At 45.3% G+C, this 17,030-nt stretch overlaps 1 protein-coding gene across 3 annotated transcripts in view; it reads left to right on the top strand.

The window, feature by feature from the left end:
- Positions 1–17,030, top strand: part of LIPH (lipase H) — a 32,927-nt gene that overhangs the window by 14,401 nt on the left and 1,496 nt on the right. The window contains exons 3-9 of one of the 3 annotated variants that reach the window (XM_069089368.1): positions 2,947–3,055; positions 4,830–4,931; positions 6,054–6,143; positions 8,134–8,301; positions 10,401–10,496; positions 12,338–12,449; positions 14,850–15,023. In XM_069089368.1, the coding sequence (XP_068945469.1) occupies positions 2,947–3,055; positions 4,830–4,931; positions 6,054–6,143; positions 8,134–8,301; positions 10,401–10,496; positions 12,338–12,449; positions 14,850–15,023 (851 nt within the window). Of the gene's footprint in view, positions 1–2,946; positions 3,056–4,808; positions 4,932–6,053; positions 6,144–8,133; positions 8,302–10,400; positions 10,497–12,337; positions 12,450–14,849; positions 15,073–17,030 lie in introns of all 3 variants that reach the window. The other 2 variants (XM_069089367.1, XM_069089369.1) reach the window with 2 other exon arrangements.

Genomic DNA, 17,030 nt, shown 5'->3' with positions numbered 1-17,030 from the left:
GCACCAGGAAGGGTCTGAGCTGGCTGATGTTTGAAGAACATAGGAGATGTATGGTGTTTGGGGGAGCAGGGGGAGGGTAGAAGAAGGTCCTTGACACCCACTTCCCTCTCTCCTCTCCTTCCCTTCGGAGAAGGTGCAAATTTGTTAAGTCATTTTTCAGTTGTGTCTGACATGATCCCGGTTGGGGTTTCATCAGTAAAAATACTGGTAAAAAAGTCCCCTAAACAAAACATTGGTTAAAAAAACAAACCCAGTTGGAGTTTTATTGGTAAAAAAAAAAAAAAAAGGTGAAAATACCAATACAAAAGAATAGTTTTTTTTTAAAAAAGTATTTTACTATTTCCTTTTCCAGCTCATTTTACAGATGGGTAAACTGAGGTAAATAGGGTGAAGTGACTTGCCTAGGGTCACACATCTAGACCAGGGAGATGGCTTCTTGACTCCAGGCCCAGCTATGGCGCCACCTAGCTGCCCCTAGGTGTAATGATGTTCTTCACCTCCCTCCTCAGCATCCTAAGGGCCAGTGTCTTTCTCCTGTCTTCCCTCTGTAGCTGACCTTTTGGCCTATCCCTGATCCCATCCCCTCGTGGACTTTCATGTTATTCCAATAGTTTCCTAATTGGTCTCCTGGCTTCCAGTCTGTCCTCCATACAGTGTCAAAATATCGTTCCTAGAGCATGTCATTCTTCTGATCAAGAAAGACTCCCTATTGCCTGTTAGAAAAAAAATGGAATCTCCTCCACTTGTGCAGGACTTGAGATCTTGAGAGCCTAGCATGCTGGGTGTGCTTGGCTCCTTTTCATGCCCTCTGCATTCCAGGTAGACTTGCTGCTTCTCTCCCATCTCTGCACCTTTGCCTAGGCTGTTCCCCATGCCTGGGATGCCCTTCCTTCTCATCCCTTCCTCATGGAATCTTTCAAGGCTCAGCTCACATGTCCCTTCCTATGGAAACCTTTTGCAACTGTTATTCCTAGTAGACTAAACATTCCTTGAGGCGAGAGACTTTTTTGTTTTCCCTTTGAATCCCCAGCACATGCTCAGATGCATGATGGGTAATGAGACAGTAATCTCATCCATGTGGATGGTGCTTGCATTCACACAGCCTGGTGTCCTAGACACAGAGCGCTGAACTTAGAATCGAGGAAGTCCTGAGTTCAAATCCTGCCTCAGACTCTTACTAGCTGTGTGACCTTCACCAATCACTTAACCTCTGCTTGCCTCAGCCTCCTCATCTGTAAAATGGGGATAAGAACAGCACCTGTCTTCCAGGGTTGTTCTGAGGATCTGGTGAGTCTTTTGTCAAGTGCTTTGTGGGCTCGTGGTAGATAACAGTGTTAACTGTAATTACTAGCTTTTCAGCCGCATTTGATGCTGTCGGAGACACTTAGGAGGTATAGTGGATGGAGCGCTAGGCCTGGACCAGGAAGACCTGAGTTCAAATCCAGCCTCAGACACTAGCTGATGACCCTGGGCCAGGGACTTGCCCACCTCAGTCTCTGTGTCTTCATCTGTAAGACAGGGGTAAGAAGGGCACCTACCTCTGAGGCCTGTTGGGGGAAGTGTTTTGCAAGCCTTAGGTGCTGTATAAACACCAGCTACTGTCATCACCACTGTAACCCCTTATTGCCCTTCCATCTTAAGGGGCTCTCAGCCACGCCATCCCAGAAGTGCACCACAGAGAGGCCACGCTTGGCTTCTTCTGCTGTTTGGGGGACTCCAGGAGAGGATGGGGGCCGCCCCTCATCCCCCCTTTGCCCTCTCAGTCTGGAGCCCCCACTTTTCCTTTTGGATCATCCATCTCTTTGGTGTCTGGTTAGAGCAGGGGAGGGGAACCTGCGGCCTTGAGGCCGTGTTACTTTCTAGGCCCTCAAGTGCAGCCTTGTGAGTGAACCCAAGTTTTGCTGGACAAATCCTCTCATTAAAAGGCTGTTAACCCGCGAAGCAAAGTAAAATGCAACAAGGCCTGAGCGCCTTTGACTTCTGCCGTGACGGGACAAGGGGCCAAGAATCACCAAACTGGGTTTTTAAAGATTATTATATGGTATGATAATTATATAATAAACATAATTATAGTATGATAATAACAGCTCACATCTATAGCACTTTCAGGATTACAAAGTACCTGCTGTGCACATCTTGGCCCACAGGCCGAGCCAGTCTGGGCGTAACTGCCAGGCCTCAGACCTGTTGGTGAGTTGGTTGTCTACCCCAAGCATGTGAAGATGTGCCCCCTGTAGAATGGGCGGATGAGGAGTCTGTGAAATCATCAAAGCAGCTGCGGTGGGTGCTTAGAGCTCACTTAGACATCTGCGAGGCCGAGGTCACCCACTGCATCCTGGACCGTTGCCGGGAGCCGTGACTTTGCCTCGTCACTGGATCCGATGACTGGAGGAGAGTGAGGCTGAACATTCTGTGTGACTGCCTCACTTAAATCCAATGTGCCAGCAAGTCAAGATGTCAGCTGCACCATCCCTGGTCCTCTCCAGAAACAATATATGTCATTAGATACTCACAGTGGCACCCTGAGGGCCATGATTAGTCCCATTTCACAGAAGAGGAAAGCGAAGCGGAGAAAGGTTAAGTGATGTGTCCAGGGTCCCACAGCTAGAGAGGGTCTTTGTGAGTTCGCCTCCAGCACTCTCCCCACTGTGCCACCCAGCTCCCTCTAGACCTTGCATACAGTAGGTGCTTAATACTTGCCTGTTGGATTGAATTACTCTGATGAGGTAAATAGATGTGCAAATGCCAACCTACCAGTGGGGCTGCAATTTTTTCTTTTTTGGTTTGGAAGATTTTGCTTGGCCTACACAGTGTTTAAAAGAGGTCTGTGTTTGTTTTCTCTAAGAGAGCTATGGAGGAGTTAGGGATTAAGACCTGGGGCAAAAGCAGGGAGTGGGCAACCAGGAAGCTTTCCCAGCTGATGGTGACTCCCTCTTGGAATCATAGGTCAGCGGAGCATCTCTTGACAACTTTTACATGATTGGAGTCAGCCTGGGGGCCCATATAGCTGGATTTGTTGGACAGATGTATGATGGGAAACTCGGAAGAATTACAGGTAAGGCTTCTGGGGGCCTTCTCTGGCACAGCCTTATTTTGTGTTTCATGGACATTTAGGCCCCAATGCTGTTTGGACTCTAGGACTCTCTGCAAGGCCAACTGCTAATTAAACATGTGTATGCATGTGTGTGTATGACATATGCTATAAATAAATACTATACATCTATCTATGTCTATCTTTATTGACATAGGAACAGACTGATTTCATTGATACAGGGAACTCTCCCAGGAGAAAACTCCCCCTCCCCATACAGATCGGCACCCCCTCTGCAGTTTAGAGAGTTAGGGAGATCTGGATATTAGATGGTTTATTCAAGATCATACAGTCACTATGTGTTAGCAGTGGGACTTGAACCCAGGTTCTTCTGGTCCTGACACTATCTCTGCCTCTCATTTTTCATCATCATTTCAGTCCCTCAGAGTTTGGCTTCATTTTAGTGATCTTATGATACTTATTGTGCATGTTTTTTACTACATGAATTTACTTCATTCTCTATCAGTTCACATAAATCTTCCCATGTTTCTTTGAATTTTCCATTTTTTACTTCTTACTGCACAATGGTATGTCATTACATTCATAGGCGAGGTGGATTGGATATTAGGCAAGGAGAGTCAGGAAGAAACGATTTGAAATCCAGCCTCAGTCACTGACTAGCTGTGTGACCCTGGGCAAGTCCCTTAACCTCTGTGCCTCAATTTCCTTATCGTTCAGATGACTAGGAAGCATTGATGATGAATCTGTGGGTATTCAAACAATTCTGAATCTACCTATCACCACTGGACCCCATGTTTCCCCACCTCATCCCTAAGAATAGCATGAAATCTTAGCCCATGCCTCACTGCAGCCTGGATCTACAGCGGTCTCCCATGTCTACAGCATTTCTCCGACTTACCTGTTAGCAACCGTGTCAAAAGCAATCAGGTGGCTCTTGCCTAAGCTGTTCTGGAGGAAGCCCTGCTCCGGTGCTCACACTTGTGCTTGCTGCTCCTCTCCTCCCTCTAATTGTACATTTAACAGTTTTGTCAGGAGCCTAAACCCTCCAGTCTGCTTTCTTGAACATATATGTTCTCCATTTCTGTGTTCTCCATCTCTCATCTTTCATCATTGTTCAAAGACCGTAAGCCTTGCTTCACACACATGCACACACATAAACACACACATGCACACACACAACCACATGTACTTTATATATACATCACATACACATGTATGTATGCACATACTCACATGTATGCACAAACACATTTTTATATAGACATTGATATACATATATGCATATACACACATATCCCTATTTGTATCTAAGGTTAGCCATCTTTAGGGAGGGGAGGGAAGAGAAAAAGAAAATAACAGGATGATTTTGTTGTTTAGTTGGAGGGAATAGCAAGTTGTAAATAACAGATTTGCAGTTTCACGTGCAATTGTCTTTTTTCTTGTAGCATGTTATGAAATTGCTTGTTTTATTCCATAAATTAGGAAGAAAAAAGGAAAGAAAGAGGGATCGGGCTGGATGGATAAGTGCCAAAATCCCACCAGTTTGGGATCAAAGCTTGGGGGATCCAATGAGTTCTTCCAGCTCTGAATCTCAGATCCTCTGACGATTCTTCTGATTTGGGCAGAAAGGCCGTGGGGCCATTTCTCCAAAGCACCCACCCACTCTGTGAGCAATGCAGGGGGCTATCGAAAGGATGGAGACCTTGTCAGAGAAAGTCAGCCCCCAAAGCAGCCCTGAGAGGGCATTCCCCCCAAGCTCCCTCCTACTCTGTTCCAGGTCTGGATCCTGCAGGACCCCTCTTCAGTGGAAAACCCCCCGATGAGCGGCTGGATCACACAGACGCCCAGTTTGTCGATGTCATTCATTCCGATACTGACCGTACGTACCGCCTTAGCTTTTGTTTTTGTTTACCCCCAGCTCTGGAAAACTCAGGAAGGGAAGGACGGGAGAGGATCAGTGTAATGTCCAGCTCTGTGTGCAGCTTGGGGGGCCTGGCCTACATCTTCTTGTGTGACTTACAATATTGTCAATGACAAGATCCCAGGCTTGTGGAATGAAGGGCCTGCGAGAGAAATACTGGGCAGCTCATTTTACTTAGTTAGTTCATTATACCCCCCAAAGAGGGTGGCTTTTCCACGACTGGTGTGTCTCTTAAAATAACTAATAAATTCAAATGGAGATTGACATGTTTTGCTGTAGTAGAGACAGATGTGCCAACCACATGTCAAAACTGGACCTGGTTTCTTAACTGCCTGGTTATTTCTTTTCAATTATTTTATGTTGGTAAAATCTCTGTTCAGGGACCCATAGAATGTAAGAGGTGAAAAGCTCTTGTCTGAAGGCTTCTGAAGCGCTTTTGTATCCTGGAGTTTTTTTTTTTTTGGAAGGCTAGGGATCCCTTCTCAGAATGCATGAAGTAAGATGCATCATATTACAAAGGAAACCAATTTTACTGAAATACAGTTGTCAAAATATTTTTTAAAAACAGATTCACAAACCCCAGGTTAAGAACTCCTGATCTAGTCTGACCCTTTCATTTTACAGATAGGAAAACTGAGGCCCAGAAAGAGAGAGATCCCAAAGTCAGAATTGGGACCATAGCCCACATCTTCTGAAAAGAGTTGGAAACATGACCTCTCTTGTAGGTTATTTTTAATCAAATGTCTTGGGGAGTATTGGAGGATTTGTCAAATTTGAAGAAATGCAGGCAGATGTACCAATGAACTCTCTGGGTGGGGGGAATGGGTAGCTTTTAAGCTTGCTATGTTCATGAATCTTCAAGTAGCTGGAAGTGGTCTGGGGGGAAGTCACTGAACATCCCTGAGCCTCAGTTTTGTTATTTGAAAAATAGGAATGTTAATAACTAATAGAAATGCTAATTCTAATAACAGTCCTGCCTGCTTCTTATTCTGAAGATAAAATAACATGTTTAAAAGCATGCATAAATTAAATGCATCCTAGAAAACCAACATATTTTGGTGATTGCTTTATTTTTTGTAGTCCTGGGCTTCAAAGAGTCATTAGGAAATATTGATTTCTACCCAAATGGAGGACTGGATCAACCTGGTTGTCCCCAAACAATATTTAGTGGTAAGTACAGATGCTTTGCAATTAGAAAATTATAATAAACATTGCATCAGAAGGCACCTTTGGTTGGTGATCGTATTAATGTTATTGAACAAAATGTGAACCTGGGTCTGTACTCTGTTATTTCATTACAGGAACCTCTGTTCTATCATAGGCAGATTTTATTTTATCCTTGAGCTTTTTCTCACCTGCTGACTGACCTTACCTAAACCCTCCCTCCTTCACCCTCAATGACTCCCATTCTCTTTCGACTTAGCAGGAGGGGGAGGGGGCTTTCACTTGCTTTTGTTCACTGGAACCACTGCCAGAGCCTCCTGGATAAAAAATTATCCAGTCCCTGCCCTCAAGGAGCTTCTCATCTAAGGGTGGGGAATATGGCATATACAGAGATAAATAGGATACACCCTAGAATGTCACATGGCCAGTTTGGGCTGTCCTTCGATAACTAAGAAATCCTGTGATCTCATTGATGTGGGCACTCATTCCATCAAGGCAGATAGAAACTTAGGCTCCTTGCAAAGTGTCCCTAGTCCCCTGATTGCCAAACCCAGTGGTCTTTTCTCAGTCCCTGTCTTCCTGACCCCTTCATTTGGCACCCTTGACCAGCCTCTTCCCTCAGGGGCTCCCTCTCTTCTCTGGGTTTTAGCCATCCTCCTCCATCTCTGACTGCTCTTTCTCAGTCTCCTTTGCTGAATCTCATTGGCTACATCACATCCCCTGAGTGTGGGCAGGCACACATACCCCCTAAGAGAAAGGCTCTGTCCTCTTTCCCTTCTTCTTCCATTCTCTTTCTTGTTGACCTCATCACCTCCAACTGGTTTAAGTATCTTCAGGATGCAGGTGACTTCAGCTTTAGATTCAGCCCTGGCCTTTCTTTCTCCTTTGTTGAAATCCCACTTTCCCGACTGCCCACTGGACATTTTGAAGCTGGTGCCACTCCCATAGATGTGTTAAGCTCACCATGTGCACCACCACCTTCTTTATCTTTCCCCCAAATCATTTCCTCTTCCAGACTTCCCTCTTTCTGTTAAGGGCACCTTGGTCATTCCGCTTGTCTGTATTTGCAATTTCAGAGCATTCACAATGCTTTGCTTTCCCTCAACTCATATAGACCCTCAGTTACCAAATCTTGTGAATTGTTGACCTTGCCCTTTTCCCTGTCATTGAGCCCTCTAGGCTTTACTGTCTGTCCTGTGTCTATGACCTTTGACTTCCCAGGCACTGTCATCTGACTTGCTGATTTACCCTAAGGATCCCTGGGCTTTGTTATTTGCCCTCCAGCAGAACCTTGGGACCTTGGGTCCTTCCATCTACCTCCTAATGGAGGTCACTGCTGAAGAGGCTCCCACTGGGGGGAAGTAGGATTGCCCAAGATGGGGACATGCTCACCTAAGGTATAGCCAGTAGAGGAGAAACCAGACCAATATCTGGTAACTACTTTAGCTACTCTTGCTAATTAGGTGCTAGGTTCTGTTGCTTTGCTGAATTTCCACTGTCTAAATTTTGGCATCTTTTGGCAAAGCACCACTCACCCCACCATAATCAAGGCTCTCACTCGGATTATTGGAGAAACAGCATGACATAGTAAAGAGCATATGGGACTCAAATTCAGGAAGACCTTTCTTGGAGTCAGAAAAACCTGGGTTCAAATCCTACCTCAGATCATTTACTGGCTACTTGAGTCTGGGCAAGTCATTGGATTTTTCTGTCCCTCAATTTTCTCATCAGTAAAATAAGGGGTTGGATTTGATGGCTGCTAAGGCACCATCTAGCCCTGCTTCTACCATGAACTCCTCCTTGGCTGTCTTTGGTTGAGTGAAATACTGCACCAGATATCTCCAGACGCTTCCCTCATATTTTCCTTACTTTGCCATGAGATAGAGAAGAAGCTGTAAGTCATCTGTGGAGGACCCTGCCCTGTTAAACGTATCCATTGCCTGTAAAGTGAACATCAGTACTTAAACGTAACCCTAACCTTTTATTTACAATGAAGGTTTGCAGTATTTCAAATGTGACCACCAGAGGTCTGTTTTCCTGTACCTATCTTCTCTGAAAAAAGACTGTGACATCATTGCCTACCCTTGTGATACCTACCGAGATTACCTGAATGGTAAATGCATCAGCTGTGGAGATGACCAATCAATGCCGTGTCCGGTCCTGGGTAAGCACTTTTCTCTCTTTTTCTGCTAGTGATAAATCTGGACACCCATTTTCCTTTCCCAAAGGGTACCTTAAACAAGGCTTAGAAGACATTTTATACAAAAGACAGTCTACTTCTTGGTTGCAAGAATGATGGGTACCTGCTAGCCTATGGCAACCACGACTTTTGGATCCTGCAGCAGAATAGTCTACTGGGTTGTTTGAACATCTGGTAGAGTTTGCTAAGAGGTCTTGGAGCTATGGTCAGGTCTTGGAGAAGTTGAGAAAATATTACTGTGACTTATTCTCCTCCTCAAGCTCAGGTTGGATCAAACAGCAATTTTTGAGACTGTGAAGATTAGTGACCTCGGTACCTGACTGTACTTAGGTGTTTACATTTCTTCCTCTAAGTGGGATATCCCAAAACCACAGCTCAGAAAGGCGATGTGACTCTCCAACCATGACAGCGTTCTTATTCCAGGACCAGTGTGCTTCCTACTCTACCACATTTCCTCATACAAGTGTTATGATAATACACAATTTGAGAATAAAAATCAGTATAGTATGAGTTGGGCTTGTGACACTCAACGCCACCTACCTACTTTTTGCTCTTCAGAAGGGAGTATGACCTCTTATGATTCATTCTTCCTATAGGAGAGAAAACTTAATGAAAAGATAAAGGAATTTTGGTTTAGAGGGTCATAGATTTAAAGCTGTAGAGGCTCTAATCTCCAGTCCCCTGTTTATAGATGCAGAAACTGAAACATGGAGAGGTTAGGTGACTTGTCCAGGGTCATGAAGATAGTATGTATTTGAAGTGGAATTTGAACTCAGGTCTCCTTGACTCCAAGTTGAGTTCTTTAACTACTGTACCAAACAGACATAGTGAGGTCTGGATGAACCTCCCCAGCTCCCTGAAGTGGTCCTCCATACTCATATCCTCACTATTAGAAATGACAATTATGGAAAATACAGTCAGTCATTCTTCTTCTTGGGAATTCTTTGTTGCCTTGCACAAGTGTCTTAGTCCCTCTGGGCCTCAGTTTCCTCTTCTATAAAAGGAGGGGGTTGGATTTGATGCCTTCTAAAGTCCCTTTCATGTGTTGTAGTGCCAAAAGCACTCCATACTACTGGGTTTGGAATAAAAGGAGCTGGGTTTGAATTTTGCCTTTGGACTTTAACCTCTCTACTTCCCCTTGTTTATAAAATGAAAAGCTTAGACCAATCTTCTAAGGTCCTTTCTGGCTCCAGATTTATGAGAAATAACACTGCTGTGATGAGAGATCAGGGAAGGCTCCTCAGTCAGCCCTTTTTGGGTCTCCTGCTCTGTTCCTTGGGGCCAGTGTGGAGGAGAATCAGTGCAAAGTGTCCATTTCCACATCTGTGGTCATCGTAACACCCGGTGCCAAAGAAATGTTCTTGGGGGCGGCCAGGTGGCTCAGCAAGTAAGAGCACCAGCTCCAGTGTCAGGATGACCTGGGGTTCAAATCCGGGCTCAGATACTTAGCACCACACCCAGAAATAACTGGCTGTGTAACCTTGAGCAAGTTACTTAACCCCATTGCTAAAAAAAAAAAAAAGAAATGTTCTTTCCCTTAATAGCTTCTTTTTGCCTTTGCATGACAATGCCCCCTAATTCTCAAAGACCAGCCTCTCTAAGTCTACAGTTCATTCCCAGCTCATCTGCAGCTCTTTTTAGCTGTAGACATTCTCAAGGAATTCCTCCTACATCACAGGCACTTAGTAAATGCTTATTAATTGACTAAAAGACTATTGATGAAGGTATAGAGAGATTGAAATCTGCTTCAGTGAAGGGAAAGTCTCCACTTCTCCCGCCTACCCCAATCATAGATCTCTAGGAAAAATTAAAGATGTATAATCAGGTCTGTAGTGTTGTCATTTCAGTTGTATCTGACTCTTTGTAACCCCTTTTTGGGGTTTTCTTGAGGAAACTGAGACAAACAGGGTAAATTGACTTGCCCAGGGTCACAGAGTTAGTAAGTGTCTGAGGCTAGATTTGAACTCAGGTCTTCCTGACTCTAGGCCCAGTACTCTGTCCACTGTGACACCTAGCTGCCCTTACAATCAGGTTACATTCACTGTTTCCCATTGCCTTCATAGGTTACTATGCTGATCAGTGGAAAAACTACTCAATGCTAATGGACCCTCCTGTGACAAAAGCTTTTTTTGATACAGCTTCTGAAAAGCCATTCTGCAGTGAGTGACCAGCATTCTTTGCTTTCCTCCCAAATGTCCTTCAAAAAGCATGTTTGAGATTTAGTTATCTGATGGTGGGTCATGATGTTAGCTAAGGTCAATGACGGGACAGATTGACTAATGAGGGCGTGGGATTGAGTCAAGGAAAACTTGGGCCTTCTCAGGCTTTAGGTTCTGCAAACTCCATGACAACCAAGCCCTGTAATTCATCTCAATTCAATAAGCATTTATTAAGTACTTACAGGATGTCAGGTACTAGGTGCTAGAGCTGTAAAGACAAAAATGAAATCATGCCTGCCCTCAAGGAGCATATATTCTACTGGGGAAAACTGCATGGACATAAGAGAAGAATGCACGAAATATAGAGAGAGTAAGTACAAAGTCATTTCAAGGCACTAAAGCCTGAGGGAAATTGGGAAAGGCCTTCTGGAGAAGGCGATCCTCCTTCAGAACCTGGGCATTCTACTCATGTGACCTTGGGTGACTAACCCCCGACCTGGGCTTCACTCTATTCATCTTTAAAATGCAGAGGTTGAATGAGAATATTCTCCAAGGCCCCTTCCAGTTCCAAATCTGTGATCCCATCATTCCCTAATTTAGGACCCAGGAGTCACATGGCTCCTGACCCAGAATCCCAAGGCTCTGAATGTGGAATCCCCTGGCTTCCAATGACTTTGGCCCCCAAACTGGAAGCAGATACCTGAGGGCCATGCCTTCAACCCTGCCTGTACCTACCTTCAATCCCCTTGTTACTTCCCAGATTCTGTGTGTGTTCTAATTATTATGGCTCCTCTCTCTACCACCTCCTGTTCTACCTCTCACTGAAAAAAAAACAATTGAGAGAAAACAGATTTTCTCTGAAGCACTGGAGTTAGTGCATTAGAAAAGGAGCACAAATTGGTACTTGGTAGTTGTACAAATTGGTACAGGAGTTGTGAAATTCAGCCCTATCCTCTCAGCATGGTATATTGGCATACCCTAAAGTGATATGGGATTCATTGGGGAACAATCAAACACCCTTCATGATGTGGCTCCAGTCTGCCTTTCCCAATGCTACCCCTCAGGTTCTCCGTGGCATCACTGTTATTATCGTCTCTACTTGACACTTCTCCCGCCTTCATGCCTTTGCACAGGCTGGGCCCCTTGCCTGGAAGGTTCTCCCTCCTCACACCCACATCTTGGACTCCTTGGATCCATTCATGGCTCAGCACAAGTATCATGAGGTCTTTGTTTGAGTCATTTCAGTGGTTAGCACTCCTACTCCCAAAATGAGTTTGAATAGAATCTATATTGACTTCACTAAATATGTTATTTTCATCTAGTTAGATGTAAGGTTTTAGAGAACAACGGCTGTTTCATTTTTGTCTTTGTATCTGCTGTGCCCAGCAGTGTGGGGACCATAGTTGGCACTTAGTAAAGGCTTGTTGAATTGAACTAAGATCCAAGATAAATAAGACATGGCCCCTGCCCTCATCATGGCAGGGAAGGGTGTTGGAGAAGAGAGGAGCTATGACTCCCACACCAACATAACCCTGATGTCAAAAGACCCCCTCTGTCCTCTTCAAGTACTCAGACTCAGCGGGTATCAAACATAGAACAGGTTTTATTTCTACAGTAAAAGAACACAGGGAAAACTTAGGCACAAACCCACACGGGTCAAGGGACCCTGGCCCCCATAGAAAGAGGTCCTCAGTTTCTCCTCAGGATTCTGAGGCAGGATCTAGAGTATGAGAGGAGAAAGGAAAGGTCATTAGGGAGACGAAGGCTTCCTTTATCAGCCCTTGGAGCAGCTCCGAAATGAAGCTGACCTGATTCTGACCGCAGACCCTGCCTCTTTGCAGTATATCACTACTTTGTGGATATCATGACTTGGAACAAGAACATACGGAGAGGTTACATTACGATTAAGTTAACAGATCAGACTGGAAACACAGCAGAGTCCAAGATCAGTCAGTAAGTTGCTGGGGTTAAATGGGACATTGGGGATCTTTCACACATGCACATGTGTGCGCACGCATGTGTGTGCATGCACATGTGTGTGCCAGCATGTGCAGGCATACGTGTGCACGTGCATTTCTGTATGTGTGGAAGTCTTTGGCTATCTTGTTAAAAGTGAAAACAGCGGTTTGTCAAGTTCATCTGTGGGCGCCATGTTTTGCTCCCCCGATGAATGCTGGGAAGGCTGTGCTCTGCTTCCTTGGGTGATCACAGCTCTCTCATCCTGCTGCACTGAAGGGGCACGGCTGACAGAGGCTGCCTCCCTCCTCTCCTCTCTAGCTTGCTCTCCATTGCCCTTTGCCCTTGTCCTCTGGAGTCACAAGGCACATTAACCCTTGTGCAGCTGGCTGGTCTTTAGGAAGTGGCAGGCACAGCTTGTTAGTGGAGAGGGTTTAGCCACGGAAATCTGAATTTGTTTGGGTCCTTAGAAGTCTTAGATTGAATATTAAAGATATTCTTCTTCTGAAGGGCGAGGGGGTTGGACGCGATGATCTCTGACACCTCCTCCACCTCGAAATCTCTTCTCTTAGAATTCCGTGCTCTTTGGTTGAATGAACAGAACCTTGCCAGCTGAAGAGGGGTCGTGCCACCTTCTGTTTTGTGGTAGCTGCTTGGACACTCACTATGCCTGTCCTTAATTTCTCCCTATCTCCTGCCTCCAGACCATGGTCTTTCAGTGGAAGGAGCCTTGGATTCGAAGTCAGAGAACCTGGCTTCAAATCCTGGCCCTGGCACTTGTTTCCTATGGCACCTTGAGCCAATTGTGTTCCTTTTCTGGGCCTTGGCTTCCTCATCTAGTGAGAGGCTTGGACTCATTCATGACTTTCATAATGAGTCAATTTATATACAAATTTAAGGGACACATCTCTGAGGTAAGGGGAGAGAGGACAATGGTAATTCTGTCTAGTGATCCTCTAGGCTCTGAAGGGCCAAAGAGGGCTTCCATGATACACAGCTGTCCCAGCAAGAAAGTGAAAGAAAAGGGAAGGATGGCAGGTAGCAATGGAGGAGAATAATGAGTAGAGACTAAAAGAATATTATGAGAGAAAGAAGGCAAGTCTGGTAGTTAGAAACTGGACTAAGCAAGGAGGAAAGAAAGGGGTCCTAGGAACACTGACAGAGGTCACAAGGCCAGGGATCTGGAAGAGGACGAGACTTTGGAGGTTAGTGAGTCCAAGCAGATAGAGCTAGGACAGCTATGTGTTGCAGTGGATAAAGCACTGGGCTTGGAATCAGGAAGGCTCATCTTCATGAGTTCAAATGAAGCAGCCTCAGACACTTATTAGCTGGGTGACCCTGGGCAAGTCACTTAACCCTGTTTGCCTCAGTTTCCTCATCTGTCAAATGAGCTGGAGAAGGAAATGACAAACTACTCCATTGTCTCTGCCAAGAAAACTCCAAATGGGGTCACGAAGAGTTGGACATGACTGAACAGCAACATTAATGTTAATACTCTTCCAATTAATTCTGAAATCCTTTTTTTTAAGCAATTGGGGTTAAGTAACTTGCTCAAGGTTACATGGCCAGGTGTTTCTGGGTGGGTGCTAAGTGTCTGAGCCCGGATTCAATCCCCAGGTCTTCCCGACACTGGGGCTGGTGCTCTTACTGTGCTACCTGGCCACCCCTAATTCTGAAATCCTTGAGAACAGAAACAGCTTTACTTTTGTTTCCCCAGAGCCTAGAGCAGTGCTTCAATAGATCCTTGGTTGTTTGCTGATTGATTGGTTAAGCACCTGTTTCGTGCTAGACATTTTGCTGGGCAGAGGGAAGCATGGCCAAAAATGAAGCTGTCCCTGCCCTCAAGAAGCTTATGTTCTATGATCACTGGGTCATATACTTAGAGCCTTCTCCCCAAACTACATCTAGAATCAAAGACCCTCGTTTCGGCTCCCAGCTCTTCTGCTCAGGGACATTGGGCATCTCTCCCTGGGATCCTCAGTTTCCTTCTCTGCAAAAATGGATGAGTTGGGCTAGCTGACCATTAATATTCCCCCTCATTCCAAATCTGTCATGTGTGTCTGCTGAGCAGACTAGGCCTGTACCAAGATCAGCTTTGCCAGATTGGGAGAAGGAGCGGGAAATGACAAGTAAAGAAAGGCAGCTGCAGGGCGGGCGGGGCGGGGCAGGGCGGGGTGTTGCCTTTGCAGGAAATGGGTATGTGGAGACACCATTTGTACAAGTCCAAACATGTATGGAGATAAATGGGCAGGATGTGTGTATACAGAGGCACACAGACAGGGCACATGTATCTGGAGGTACATGGTTAGGACGTGTCACACCCTTATCCTTACATTCCTTGATGCTGATTTATTTAATGGGAAGATGTCTCTTTTTTAAAATCCCTGTCTCTTCTAGTGAACCTGCCATTTTTCAGAAGTTTCAGCAAGTGAGCCTCCTTGCCAGATTTCCTCGGGATGTGGACCAGGTGAAGGGCATCTCCTTGGTGTTCTCAACTGGACCTGTGATCTGGTCCAAGTACAAACTCAGGATCATCTGGATAAAGCTGAGACCAATCACACGCCCTGAGAAGTAAGCAGGGCTACAGCACAGTTTGCCCAATGGGTCTTCCCACATGAAGGTTAGGATGGGTCCAATGACTCTTTTGGCAGAGCTCCATCAGTTCTGTGGGCCGGAGGGAGAACTTCCAGAGCAAGAGACTGGGGAGAACCAATGGCCTCAGGAGAGAATATTGCAGGTCTTAGTGCTCACAGAGGTTAATAATGGAACCAAGAACTGGATAGAGAGCTACATCCCCTTCGTTTGTGAGGATAATCCTTACAATTTAAAGCGGCTTGTGAAGGCAGACTGGTTGTTGATGTTTGCCTGCTGGGGGTTGTATTCTGGCTGTACGTGTGCATGTCATCAGCAGCCATGTGACCTAGGATTTCGGTGAATTCACATCTTTCTGGCTCTCAAGTTTCCTCATATGTAAAATGGGGCTGGGAAAGATGTCGTCTACAGGTCTTTGCAATATTAATATTTTAGAGCTGGAAGAGATGTTATAGGTGTAACATACCTTTGGATTGCCAAGGAGATATGCTGGAGAGGAGCATGTGCTGGTCAGCATAGAAATCCCTTCCCACACAGGGGATTCTGGGAAAGAAGTGTGTATTTCTATTAATTAGCAAACATTTCTGAAGCACCTCCTTGTATCAAGATACTTAGCCCTGTGGGCAGCTAAGTGGCACAGTGAATAGGGCACTGGTTCTGAAGTCAGGAGGACCTGAGTTCAAATCTGGCCTCAGACATTTGACACTTAACTAGCTATGTGACCTTGGGCAAGTCACTTAACCCCAATTGCCTTGCCTTCCCCCTACAAAACAAACAAACAAAAAGATACTTAGCCCTGGGGATTCATGAACAATGCCTGTCTTAGAGAGCTTACATTCTAGATGGTATCATGTCTTCTTTTGGAGGGTTGTTGTGAGGATCCAAGGCAATAATCTAGGTAAAGTCCTATATAAACACTAGCTGTTTATCATTCTCTCCATCCTGTCTCGAATCCAACCAGCTAAAATGACAGATGGCATCTGAAGAACAATTCAGAACTTTTGTAATCCAACAAGGAGGGAAAGGTGGGTGGAGTTTGTGTGTGGATGGGAGGAGGGGGGATGGAAACTTTGGGGCTAAAGGTGTCTTGGGCAACTACTTTCCTTCTGGGACCCTTTTTGGTCCTGAAGTTTTTGAACTTACCCCCTTCCTTAGGCTTCTTCTCATCATCAAAAAAATGATTATCTTTTCATCTTAATTCTCCCAGGAGAGGCAATGTGATATAGGGGCCAGAGGCCTTGTCATTGGGTTAGGGAGCCCTGGGTTCAGGTCCCGCCTCTGACACCTACTGGCTCTGTGACCTTGGACAAATCACTTAACTTATCTGAGGGCAAAGACCATTGAGCTCCAAATGAGTTGAGATTGGTGCGGGCAGATTCCCTAACCAGAAGTTCCCTCTGTGGATGAATCCACAGTTCTGGAGCAAAAATAACAATAATTCTTGGTAATCATCTATGATTGCCAGTGTCTCCTGAAATCCTTTCCAGGCCAAGGGCTCCCTCTGCTCATTCCACAGAATTCCCAGTTGCAGAATCAGACAGCTTTAAGTGATTGGTTTTCTTTTTATTATGAAGACAAAGGAATCACTTTCTTTTTTTAAAGGCAGGTAGGAAGAAAAAGGAAGGCACTTTGTTGGTCAGGCAGAGCATGGCACTTATGCCATCTGGGACTGCCCTGATTTTTGGCAGGGTCTTTGAGACAGTCGAGACAAGGGGTGATGTCATTATGTCATTGCCAGGAGAATCTGGGACAGGACAAGGAGAGGAGCGAGATTGTCTCCTGAATCCTTTGGCCAAAGCCAGGGATGAGCAGGACCCAGTGGATAGAACTGGACCTGGAGTTGGGGAGACCCGGATTCTGCCTCCATGACTGTCCCTTATCCTCTCAGCCTCAGTTTTCTCATCTGGAAAATGGGAATAATAATGATACCTGTAGTGCCTCGCTCATGACTTTTCCAGGGGGCTAAGATGAGATCCTGTCATTAGT

This window comes from Petaurus breviceps, unplaced genomic scaffold, assembly GCF_028583685.1.
Source record: "Petaurus breviceps papuanus isolate PSGF00001 unplaced genomic scaffold, PetGlider_PUasm1.0 186, whole genome shotgun sequence".
Classification (NCBI taxonomy): Eukaryota; Metazoa; Chordata; class Mammalia; order Diprotodontia; family Petauridae; genus Petaurus; species Petaurus breviceps.
Note: the sequence above shows the minus strand (reverse complement) of the source record. Positions and strands in the feature narration are given on the sequence as shown.